At 33.0% G+C, this 13,606-nt stretch overlaps 1 protein-coding gene across 2 annotated transcripts in view; it reads left to right on the top strand.

Annotated features, from left to right (window-relative positions):
- Positions 1-394: 394 nt before the first annotated feature.
- Positions 395-13,606, top strand: part of LOC149564646 (cytochrome b-c1 complex subunit 7-1, mitochondrial-like) — a 35,681-nt gene continuing 22,469 nt past the window's right edge. For both annotated transcript variants that reach the window (XM_089818207.1, XM_089818206.1), the window contains exons 1-2: positions 395-567; positions 669-826. In XM_089818207.1, the coding sequence (XP_089674333.1) occupies positions 462-567; positions 669-826 (264 nt within the window). In that variant the 5' untranslated portion in view covers positions 395-461. The remainder of the gene's footprint in view (positions 568-668; positions 827-13,606) is intronic.

Below are 13,606 nucleotides of genomic sequence, written 5' to 3'. Positions count from 1 at the left end.
GGAATTAATAATGTATATGCACGAGTCTCATATCCAAGTACACTCTATGTGTCATATATGTATAATGAAATAATATATATGCATTACTATGCTATGAGAAATACTTTTGCTCTATCAAATTGTATAACATGATTGAGTAAATGCTTTGCTAATATAAATTATTATTGAAACACAATGAAAAATTGCATCACATGCTTTATCTTATTGCATAATCAATGTATAAAAGACTATCTAAATTACTACTTGTCATATGCAAAATTACACTCAAAAAGGAACTTTGACGCTTTATGTCCTTTTTCATTAAAGACAAGTACTAGCCCCTACGTGGGACTTGTTAAATATAATATAATTGAACTCGCGAAGCATATAAGCAATATATGCGCGCCTATCATTTGTCGAAGCCATTGACGAAATAGAAGAAAAACTTACAACGCGATCTGAGAGAAACCCTAGAAAGAGCCATGACGTCTCTGATAAAGGACGCGTTGGCCAAAGCAACAAAATTTACAGTCGATTGGGCTACCATTCGATACTGCAATGTCGTTGGCAATCGGCTTAGGAAATATGGTAGATAATACAAAAATTACTTTTCATTTTTGTTTCTAGGATAGTTAAGCTTCGTGTAAATTTCCGAGTTTAGTTTGATGAACTTACATTCTATTCACCAGGCCTCCGCTACGACGATTTGTATGATCAGTCCTTTGATCTGGATTTACAAGAGGCCCTCAATCGACTACCTCGAGAGGTTGTGGATGCTCGCAACCAGCGCATTAAGCGTGCTATGGATCTTTCAATGAAGCACGAGTACCTGCCTAAAGAATTGCAGGTTCAATTCTCATCTTGTCATTTTTGTAATTTTTTATTTCTTATTTTTTGATTTAGGGTTTTGGGATGTCAACGCTTGTTTTCTTAAATCAGTTTTTATGCCGAACTGTTGGCTCCATCGCAATGAATTCCGGGATCTCAACGCCGGTCTTATTAAAACAAAGCTTTTATGCAAAATTGATGTCTCCGTTGGAATGAATGACAAAGTATAATTCTTACCTTTTCTAAGCTCAATTGCCCAAGCTTACGGTAGGATCATATTTAGCAGAAGGTTCACACCCTTATCCGTGGCACTCTTATCTCCCATATCAGAAACGCGTCTCCTTATACGAGGTTGTCGTTTGATGCCAAGTGGCTTCAAACGAAGTTTCTTTGCACCTTGATATGTCCCCTAGAACCGACTGCCAAAAACTTAGAAACTTCCTATTGATTTATTAAGGTAAAACATGTAAATTGCATTGTTTTTTATTCTCAAATAAATATAATAATGGACTTCAGTTTTCATTTTTTATCACAATAAATTGTGTTTCTGTACCAGAAAAGCTTCCATTCAAAGCCCAAATATACATCTAACTTTTAAGGTCAACAATACAAAATGCTTGGTTTTTTTATGTCATAGCTACTAAAATTGGTCCGATCTGACTCAAGTTTGTTTCATGCTAGGCTTTACCTTTTCAAATGCTTTAAAATTTTACCATTTTTCATTAAATAATTATTGCCTATATGTGTATTGAAGTTTATCAACTAATTGAAGATACAGCCCCTTTGAGTACTCTTTACCTGTACTTCGTTTTTAAAAATAATAGCATTGACATCCTTGTGCTTCATTAGAGATGCTAATTTAAATTTAAAATATTAATATTTTATTTGACAAATAAATGGCAATGCCTTGATTTTATTTATTCTGAATCTGATTTACATTTTTATCCCCATTCGGGCATCGGGGGGGAAAGAATGAGGAAGAAAACCCCTGTTGTAGTCTGAGACAAAATGTCCTATATTTTGAGATGTCTTACATTGCCTTTTATCAGTAGGGACTTTAGAATGTATTCCTTCTAATACAGTTGTCTCAAGAATAAAATGAGGACTTGGGGAAGGCATACCCTCCTTTACATTTCAAAACTATGCACATCAATATAATTTTCTTTACATTGTGAATATACTTTATTCCACTACAGCACATCTGTATGATAGATTTGCACAAAACTGAATAGTCCTTCCGTTTGGTACTTGATCAGGAGATTTAACCTGCATAATAAACTCAATTCTATTCCTAAAGTTGATTGTCAGTACGACAATAGGATATTCTTTCATAATACATAATAAATCAAAGCTTATTGATAAAAAACCTTCATTACTGTGATAAAACAAAACAACTTTTGTTACTCAAAATAAAGTTGGTCTTACTGTCCCCATAAAATAAGGTTATGACTATTCTAAATGAGACCGATGATAGGCATAAGATAAGATATAAGATTTTAGCAAATTGAAAGGGTATCATTTTCAATGTAAAGAAGAAATTCACATGAGCTTCTTCTGACAATTATCCCAGATAAGGGCAACAATAAAAAAAAAGGGTTTCCTACCATACCATCTCATAATAATCAATCTGTCACATAAGCAATATTGAGATCTAGGATCCTTTGTTGAAATGATGAAATAATCTCTAATCCAAATAAGATCGAGAGCTGGAAAAGGTGTTTAAGGTTAAATTTGGAGTAGGATCCTGCAAAATCTCAAAATACTAAACACCATAAACTCAGAAAGTCCAATAAAATTAAGCGGACCCAGCCTAAATGATCAAACTAGCTTATTCCAAAAAGGCAGATCAAAATTTATACAAATGAATGTAGAAGTCTGCTAACAAACCTTCCTTTTGGAAACCCACTTGAGCGAATTTTAGCTAATCATTAAACCAATCACCCCAATCCGAAATAATAGACTAATATAATCATGTAAACTTACTGGATACCATGAACATGAAGATCTAGAGACAAAATTATTCTAATGCAAAGACTGCCATATTTAAATATATAAACCATCTCTGAATAATCAGAAAACCATAAGTCTGTGTCTTCCATGAATCACCAAAATCATAATGAGAAAAAAATGAGGGAACAGGGGAGAGCCACAAAATATACAAGATAGCAGAGAACCCATTATTACTCTCCAAGTAAATACAGCAAAACCTCCAGCCACTCATAAGAGGACAAATGGGCCATCCACCAACAACAAATCCACAAAGAAAAGCACTTAGCTATTACCAAAGAAAACACAGACAGATAAGGTAAAAAGGAAGATTATACATATATATGTAATAACACACATGATATAATAGCAGAAACTCAGAAACACAGGAGGATCCAGCCATCTAAGAAAACAGAAACAGAAACACTACCAGCAACAGAACCACGAATACAGAGGGCATAGGAACCCCGCCATATTAAGTTAGAACAAGAGCATATATTTACTATAAAATATAAAGTAGAGTACCAGTGCAGCTATATATATGTTATTGCAGTTTAAAGTCCAAAACAAACATGTCTGTAACAGTCCTTAACACAGAGCTAGATAGTAATAAATGTAGCTAAAAAAGACTAAAGTTTTTAACTGCAAACCCAAGTAGACTAGGTTTACCTACACAATGAATGATTATGAGGTCATCATCCGAGTCATTCTACTCAGCAGAGTCATCTATCACAATGGGTTCTTTCCCCTTGCTCCTTCCCAGAACTGTTGGGAGGATCACCTTGTATTGTTCCAAGTCCAGGTTCTTGACATCCTCTGGCACCGCATTGGCTTTCGCCTTTATATAATGATAGAGCCACATTGTGTTCGAGAAAGAAACCACTTTCATCCATCATAGTAAAAAGTTAAAAACTGAAGGATCCTTTTCATTTATCCCCAATGGTTGTTGAATACTGGCTTATCTTTGAAAGTAATAATGGGTTTCCTTATTATATCTTCCAACATGCCTTCATCCGCTGCCATGTAGAGCTTTGGGTTAGGAATTTCCTTCTTACTATTAATGTTATTAATATTTATTTCATGGTGATGACTATCAAATAACAATAGTCATTGCTTTTATGTGTTCTTTTTTCGAATGTCTAATATGTAATTTTTTTCTAGCATTTTATATTTTTTAACATTCTTTAATCTGAGTTTAAACTTTCCTTTTTGGCATCCCCAATTATGCATACCCTGCTTTTAAAAAGCATAGTATACGAGTACTAGTCTCTTGTACTAGGACAAGGTCTTGTCAGCTATGAGTAAAATAATGTAATTTCATTTTTTTTGTGTCCGAGCACAAATGGCATGTAGATTGATAATGACATCAGAATATCTTTAATCTGATGGTACTGGTACCAATACCAACTTAAGTTCTTGTAAGCTATCAGTAATTCAGTGTAATTTCAAATTTTTGTGTCAGGGCTATATGGCATCTAGATTGATGGGGACATCTGAAATTCATCTTTCATCTGATAGTAACATAGGACACATCTTCTGCTATTAATTTTTAAAATGTAAATTTGCACAAGCACATTCTCAGAAAAGTAATTAAATTTTCTTCTTTAGGTGAACTTAATTAAGGGTTTACATTATTGGATTCCTTAATTCATTTTGATAAATCATGCACATAATTAGCATCTGGATTGGCTGTCATTTGAAAACCAAGCTTAGTGGTCTTTAATAAGCAAAGTTTCTAAGTTTTATGATTGGATGTGTAATAACCTAGTATATAATACAGAAAATAAATCTAGAAAGGATTCAAACTACAGTAATATATTGCGGTATAAAAATTGTAAATATATACATTGAGTAGAACTCACTATGAACCTATTGCTACTTATTGCTCGTTCCTAGCATTGTCATTTTATTTTTTGAAGCTTCTAAACTCAGCAAAATGCCAGGTGTATGCTTGTATATGTCAACACCTTGCCCTACTCTTTTGTTGCTCTATGCTGATAATTAACAGTCAAAACTTGCAAGCCAATGAATAACCATCTAGTTTTGCCATTTCAAGCCTTGCAAATTCATTAACTTTCAATTTGACATGTGCTAGTACACCTTGACCGATAAAGTTATGGGTGGCTTCCCCATCAATGAGCACTTTTTTCTCTCCAATCCTCCCCTTAACTTAAAAGGGGTTATACATGGCACTCTTCACAAAGAGGCAATTGTAATTGTCTACACTTCTTCTTCATCTGACTACAGGCTTTCAGTTATGAATTCTGAACATCACTTTTTTCCACACTTATATGCTTTGATACCTGATTTGGGCTCTTCCTTGTCATTCAAATGGATTTGCTGCTTTTCCAAGCAACTATTCGTTGGGTCCTACAATTTTTTATAGTTAAAGCGTAACTGTTTAATTACCAATGTATTGCAAACATTTTCTCTACTGGTTTGTAAAAATGGATTCAGTTTCTTAATGATCTGTGTATTGAGAATGGGTAGCCCTCAAATCCCAAGGAAATTGTTTACATGGAGGTCTGTGCTGCCTCTGGAGTGATGATTCAGGGGTCCCCCTTTGAGTTGAATTTTGGAAGGACATATAGTTGTTTCCAATTTCAAGACCATTTTGATGGTTGCTTGCAATGAATCTGGTTCAAGGGCCTGAATTAGGAATGTTATAGGTTCTTTCAACCTTTCCACAAAAAAAAAATTCATATGAATCTCTAGCGAATTGGGCACTATCATTGCACTCTCTGGAAATCAATTCGATATGCATCCATTGATCCTTGGTGCTCTAATTGGACCAACTCTTTGAAATGCTCTGTTGGTTTATGTTGTTCATATATTTTGTTCAACCTCTTGTGGCACTCCTTGTAGGTGGTGATGAGGCTATGCCCTTGAGCGACTTGATTTTGATAGTACAACTCATATGCAATCCCCTCTAGGTGAAGCATTATAAGTTGTATCTTGTCATTGTACATGGTGCTCAAAGAGGTCTTAAATTTTTGAATCCAAATTTAAGTCGAGGCTTTGTTTAATCCATCAAATTATGCGTTTGTCAACTTCCCAACCTACATTGCAAACCTTCATGGGGCCTATTTGGAGTGTATTTACTTTCTTTCTTGGTGTTAAAATTTTGACTTCAGTATAGAAACATTCATGAATGGTATATCTTATCAAAATTCAGTTTATATTCTGTGTGAAGAGCATCCAAATCATCCTCTTGATTGTCCATATTTTTATCCTGCAACAAGGCTTCCTTTTATGGGAATGTGACTCTTGGTAGTCTTGTGTTCATAGCCTATGTCCCAAGGTTCATTGAACTATGACAATGGTTGAGATTTGGTAGACTTGAAAGACAACCTAAAAAATTGTTGTAGTTCACCAAAAAATGCATATGGAATAGGGCTTTAGGTTTTTCTATTGAGTTATAGTCTTTGAATGTTTACAATTTGCACTGCCCACTTGAGTTGCAAATTTTAGATGATTAAGGAGAGCTTGGGGGTCTATGTACATGCAATTGAAATTTCAAAATCCAATGTTATAGAATATCCTACTTTTGGATCTCATTGTTGCCTAGACATGTCCAAGTCCCAAACATGTTTGCGAATCATACCCTTCTCTCTCTTATGACCACAATATCCAAAGTGTCCCATTGAATCAGTCAGCCATTAACCTTCTACCCCTTTGTTGGTCATCTAACAGTTACAAATCAATTAACATCTTGTTGCAAGGAAAGGTTTTAAATTTAAATTAAATTTTTTTTTTCTTTTTAAATAAAATTTAATATCTTCATATGTTTTTAAACAATGCTGATATGTTTTTGTTCAATATATTAAACTCTCATATGTTAGAATATAGTATTTGTTTATTAGTTATAAACCATGTTATTTGTTTGGGGCCTTGGACCTGTCGGTTTGGGCCTTTATCTGGCTCAACCTAGGGACTATCCAAGGCCCTGACCTAGACTTGCAGCTTTGTCTGGGATGGAACTAGGTAAACCTGTAGTGAATCTGTCTAATGTCCCCAAATTATGAGTATCCAGATTTTGCCCTAAATCACAATTTCTGTCAAGCAGTTAGGGCTTTTAAGCTCAGTTGTCGATTCATGAAATGATTATGATTCGGGCACGTGAATTGGATCCGTGGATTCATGTTTTTTTATTTTTCCCAGTTATGATCTGTGGAGGATTCTTGTGTGCATGTGTATATTTATACACACACTAAAAAAGAATAGTAATATACATAATTTCAAAACTAAATTATTTTCATAGTATGAATCTATGATTCTAGTATGGATCTATGAATCTAGTATACATGATAATTGATTTGTTTTCATGATTATAAAGAAAATCAACACATTCACATTCACAATTTTATGTTTTTTATGCCTTGTATTGCCACAAATCCATCTTGGATCATTGAATTGCAGCTTGGATCCTTGAGGACCTGGGCAGGATCCTTGATATTGCCTGTGGATCCGTGGCCCACAGATCGTGACATTTCCACAAGTAGAATCAAGGATCCTTTTCTAGGATCCTCACTAGTCCAAGCACGAATCCGGATCCGGCTTGTCTATGACGAATCCGACAACTAAGTTTTTCAGTGATACCTTTCACTCTGATTGAATCCTTGCAACATAATTAGGGTTTATTGTCTAAGTTGCTGGTTGAGATTTGGGTTTGGATGCGGGTTTGTGATTTGGGTTCGAAATTCTTTCAATTATTGTGGGAGATGGATTCAAATTTGTTTTGGGTTTGTCTATACGAAACATATTTTATTAAAATTATATACATGTGTGGCGTGTATATGTATAAGATGTATATGTATATATATGCAACAACAAATAAGGTCATGCACCACTATGCTAATAGTAAAGCAACCTAGCAAAGCACACCACCATACACATACTAATGTTTTATTCCAAATGACATGTGTTTTACCTTTTTGACCTTTTTAGTGATCTATTTTAGGGTTGGAGGAATGAATTAATTAAAACAGACAAAACAAAATCTAATTTTTGGCTGAATCTGGCCTTGGCTCTTCCCCAGATTTTCAAATTCGGGATAAAAATGATATAATTTGTGTAGGGTTCATCTGATAGAATTTGGGAGGCTTTGAAGGTCCGCAAAAGACTTTTGGAAGAATATGACAAGGACCAGACTTTTGCAAGAACCGGAGCAGACTTTGGGGTTGCCAGGGAAGAATTCAGTAACATAGTTTATTGTTTATTATCATATTTCATAACTAAACTTCTTCAACATCAAAGGCATTAGTTTTTTAAAAATTGACATTAACCTCATACCCTAGGCCCAAGAGCTGATTTACCATCTTTGATGAGATGCCCCAGTAACCTCATACCCTAGGCCTAAGAGCTGATTTAGCATCCCTCTTGGCCAAATGTGGCATTGCTGTACATATGAGGTGGGCTTTGGTCCTTCTTACATGTCACTGTCCTCTGACTTATGTAGCATTAAGTTTTGCAAATTCTCCATCTTCCTTGTTTGGTTGAGATATTTGCTGCTGCTTGCATAGTCGCTACCATCTGAAGTTATTGCAGAAATTTTGATATTGATATTGTATATCATCAAGGTGGCAATATATATATATATATAGTCTGACTATTGTTGTAGTAACCACGTGCCCATTTCCTTGACTGATTCATGACTATGACGATCTGCTGTTCTTTGACTGGCCATGTCTAATGTTGAAGATTAACTGTCAGTTGATATTTTGGCTGAAGGGGTGTCATATATTGTAAGGGTGACCTAAGTTTGCTGATCAATGGTTCACAACTTATGAGAGAGACACAAGATGATTGGGCTGGGTTCTATTTTATATCCATTGACACTCACTGTTTTGACTGTATCTCCCTTGCCATTCTGCACTTATCGTAATGCTAAAATATGGATGATATATATATATATATATATATATATATATATATATATATATATATATATATATATATATATATATATATATATATATATATATTGTCTGACTATTGTTGTAGTATCCACGTGCCCATTCCCTTCACTGATTCATGACTATGAGGATCTGCTGTCCTTTGACTGGCCATGTCTAATGTTGAAGATTAACTGTCCGTTGATATTTACGCTGAAGGGGTGTCATATATTGTAAGGGTGACCTAAGTTTGCTGATCAACGGTTCACAACTTACGAGAGAGACGCAAGACGATTGGGCTGGGTTCTATTTTATATCCATTGATACTCACTGTTTTGACCGTATCTCCCTTGCCATTCCACATCAATCGTAATGCTAAAAATATGGATGATATTTCCACCCATGATAGCAACTTGTACAGTGAGTTACTTGTGATTTGCATGCACAGCAGGTTGCTTGATGTCCCTGTTCTTCATTTTACTGTTTGGTACGTGTTCTATTTTTCATCACCATTATGACTCTGGGTTTGTCGGAAATTCTTTTCCTTCCCCTTATTTCTGTCAGCTTTTGCTCCTCGACATTGTTCAGGGGAGAAGGGATTCGAGTGAGAATGCTGCAGACAAAATACAAAAACATTTTGTAAAAGGTGAGAAAAGCGCAGATTTCTTGGCATTGTGGTTCTTCCTTCACACTTGCAATTTCTTTTTTAACCAAGCAGGATCATCAAAGTTGCCTGTTGGTTTTTTCAGTTACATCGTTACCCCTGACCACATGACAAATCTTGTTATAATTTTTATTGAATTATGTGAATTATATTATTCATTAGCTATACCCTATAAAAGAGAAGTTTTTGGAATCAATTAGTAATGATTTGAAATATTTTTTTATGGGATTGTAATCTTAATGTGTTAACAAGTACTAAAAAGTTTAATTTTTACTATGGATATAATTGTAAAATTATTATTTTTGTAGTTTACATTTTAATATTAAGATATTATTTTAAAAGATTTGAAGTTGAATAAATATGATAGTTTTTTTTTCAAGTTGTTCATCCTATAAGGTATTTTATAAGGTATTTAAGATATTATAATTTTTAATAAATATCTATAGTATTCTTTATGATGAAACTTTCGGAAGAGATCATGTTTTTCTAATCACATCTAATCTATATCATTTAGAAGAGGAGATGTTATGATTCATCACCAAACCGATGATATTCTTCTCCCAAAAATAGATCACACAATATGAATCGAGTATATTAATGTAAAAATTTTTAAAAAAAGAAAAGAAACCATCAGATCTGATCTACACATACTATAAAAACAATTCGGTTAATCTCATAATTATTAACTTATACAACATATGGTGTTACGCTATAATATGGAATATTCAATGTCAAATTTTGAAGTGAAAACTTTAGATTAATTTAATACTTACTTGGGTACAAGTGTAGTCCGAGAACTATGGTTACTAAAAAGCAAAATGTGTTGACTGAAATGTTTTGTGACCCATGGGTTTGTTTCCATTTTTGGGGAAAACAAATGAAATAAAGTGACAGTTCTATAACAGTCAACAAACCATAACAACTAGGACAGCCTTCAGTGAATCTTGTGAATGATCACCTTGATAAGTATGCTTCACTTTTGAGTTGGAGATTAAACGAGATCATCGTAAGAATTGCCAAAATTGTTCATTAAGATATTAGTTTATGTTCATAGATATATGAAAGCCTTTAGCTGAAAAATAGAGGAATACAAAATGTACTTTTAACATTATCAGATTTCCACAATCCATTAGTAAATAATTTGTCTTATGGATTTGATTGTGTGCGCTTTTTTACCATCAATGTTTCGGATCATACTACATGATCCATCATCAGGATGAGAAAGTGCAGGAGTAGAGATATTGCAGACTGTGCCTTCCTCCAAAGATATAAAAACAGCAAGGGAGAGCACGTAAATTCGTGCAAAGAACAAAAGATTACAAATTAATGAAATAAATGAGACAAGAAGGGCATAAAGAATTTAAAACTATAGAATTTAACACTAAAGAAAATAGGCAATAAAAATAAAAAAAACAAAAGAAAGTCTAAACCAAAGAAGACCTAAACCACAAGCACTAAGAGTAAGAAAAAACAAATAAACAAAAGGGAGCAAGCATATATATATATATATATATATATATAGTATGATATATTACTACATATTATACTATTAAATACTAATACAAGCCTATATCATATATTATATCTAATTACACATATTAATATGCGACCTAGAAGAGCAAATATATATAAGCATACAAGAATGGATCCAGATATGTTTATACATATGCTTATATATATATATATATAAAACACATGAAAATATATATGCATTAATATATATGCCTATATATAGTATAAGAATATATATAGATATATATTAATATAATATATATGTTAATATATATATCAATATATGTATATATATATATATATTAATAAATAATTGATATATATATATATATATATTTATATGCATACAAGAACGGATCCATATATATATATATCTATTTATATATATTAATAAATATATTTATATATATTAATATATATATATACTTACAAATATGTATTAATATATATTTATATATACTTATATAGAGTATATAAATATATAAAGATATATATTAATATATATAGAAATACAAAAACAACCAAGGAAGCCTATATACAAAAAAATAAACAAATAAAAAAATAAAAAAACACGAGAAAGAAAATTTAAAAAAAATTTAATATAAAAATAACAATACAAAAATAAAAAAATGAAAAATAAAAATAAAAAACCAAGAATGAAAATAAACAAAAAAATATAATACATAAGAGCATATATAAATACATGAATGCACATATATAGGCAAGTATACATGCGGATATATATATATATACACACACACACACACACATATATATATGTACACACACACACATATATGTATATATGTACACACACATATATGTGTGTGTGTGTGTGTGTGTGTGTGTGTGTGTGTATGTACACATACATAAATGTATATATATATATATAAATACATAAAATACAAGGAGCAAAATACAAAAGGAAACAACAAGAAGAAGATATATATATATATATATATATATATATATATATATATATATATATATATATATATATATATATATATACAAGGAGCAAAATACAAAAGGAAACAACAAGAAGAAGATATATATATATATATATATATATATATATATATATACAAGGAGCAAAATACAAAAGGAAACAACAAGAAGAAGATATATATATATATATATATATATATATATATATAATTAGCAAAATACAAAAGGAAACAACAACAAGAAGAAACCACCAAGTCAAAAGAGGAAAGAAAAAGAACTGAGAAGACCATCCTAACAAAGACCAGACCCACAAAACTCAAGCACTAAAGAGGCAAAAATAAACTAGAACACGCAAGGACAAACTATTCCGCTCAAGATTTGTGTGTGCCTGTGTGTGGGAGAGGGGGGGGGAGAGAGGGAGGAAGGACGCGAGAGAGAGAGAGAGAGAGAGAGAGAGATCAACACAAATCAAGAAAGAGGGAGCAAGCCAAGAAAACAAGCAAAACAAACGAACAAATAGGATGGAGAGAGAGAGAGAGGGTAAGACCAAAAGAGAAAGGGTGGGGGGGACACCACTATACCAAAAAGAACAAAAGAAAGAGAATGAAGGAGAACCAAGAGACTGTCAAGGATTATGGTGTCTGTCAAGCGTGCCAAAGTGGGGGTTGTCGAGAGCATCAAGCAGGGGGCGCCATGTATGGTTGATGGACCACCTATCATCACGGTTAAGGTTAATGGGATGGTGGATGATGGCAATGGCCTCCTTTAATTTTCTCTTGAAATAATTGTCCTCCCTAGACGCGATTTTTGCATTCTCTAGACAAATATGATGCTTGGTAGAATATGAGTGTTCTGCTAGAGTAGACTTTTACACCCTCTCATGTTTGATGTCGGCACTATGCTCCCGGATCTTAGTGATAATAGAGCAACCAATTTCCCCAATATAAGGCATGCCACCCACACAGACTTGTACCTTCATTCTTCGTCTCACCACCACCCTTCCCAAAAAGTTGGTATCCTCAAGGCTCTTTACCTTAGAGCCTATAGAATTTGCGATGCAGATAACTTACCCCATGAACTTGAACACTTGTTCCAAGTCTTCAAGCTCAATGGGTACTTGCATAAGCAAATCTCTAAAGCTCTCGCCCAAGCCAAGTCCTCTTATCTCTCTGGCAGTAGTCATCAAATCCCCTCGGACCCTCCTCCTCGTTATGTCTCTCTTCTAGTTTGCATATTAATATGTGTAATTAGATATAATATATAATATAGGCTTATATTAGTATTTAATAGTATTATATATATATATATATATATATATATATATATATATATATATATATATATATATATATATATATATATATATGCTTGCTCCCTTTTGTTTATTTGTTTTTTCTTACTCTTAGTGCTTGTGGTTTAGGTCTTCTTTGGTTTAGACTTTCTTTTGTTTTTTAAATTTTTATTGCCTTTTTTCTTTAGTGTTAAATTCTATAGTTTTAAATTCTTTATGCCCTTCCTGTCTCATTTATTTCATTAATTTGTACTCTTTTGTTCTTTGCACGAATTTACATGCTCTCCCTTGCTGTTTTTATATCTTTGGAGGAAGGCACAGTGTGCAATATCACTACTCCTGCACTTTCTCATCCTGATGATGGATCATGTAGTATGATCCGAAACGTTGATGGTAAAAAAACGCACACAATCAAATCCTGAAGACAAATTATTTACAAAATGTACTTGTTGAGCAATTTTTTTATGCAATGACAACCACAGGAATTTGATGCAAATTCTTCTC

This window comes from Cupressus sempervirens, chromosome 3 (assembly GCF_028749045.1).
Source record: "Cupressus sempervirens isolate cs-2001-9-10 chromosome 3, ASM2874904v1, whole genome shotgun sequence".
In the NCBI taxonomy this organism is placed as follows: Eukaryota; Viridiplantae; Streptophyta; class Pinopsida; order Cupressales; family Cupressaceae; genus Cupressus; species Cupressus sempervirens.
This window is presented reverse-complemented; position numbering and strand designations above follow the sequence as displayed.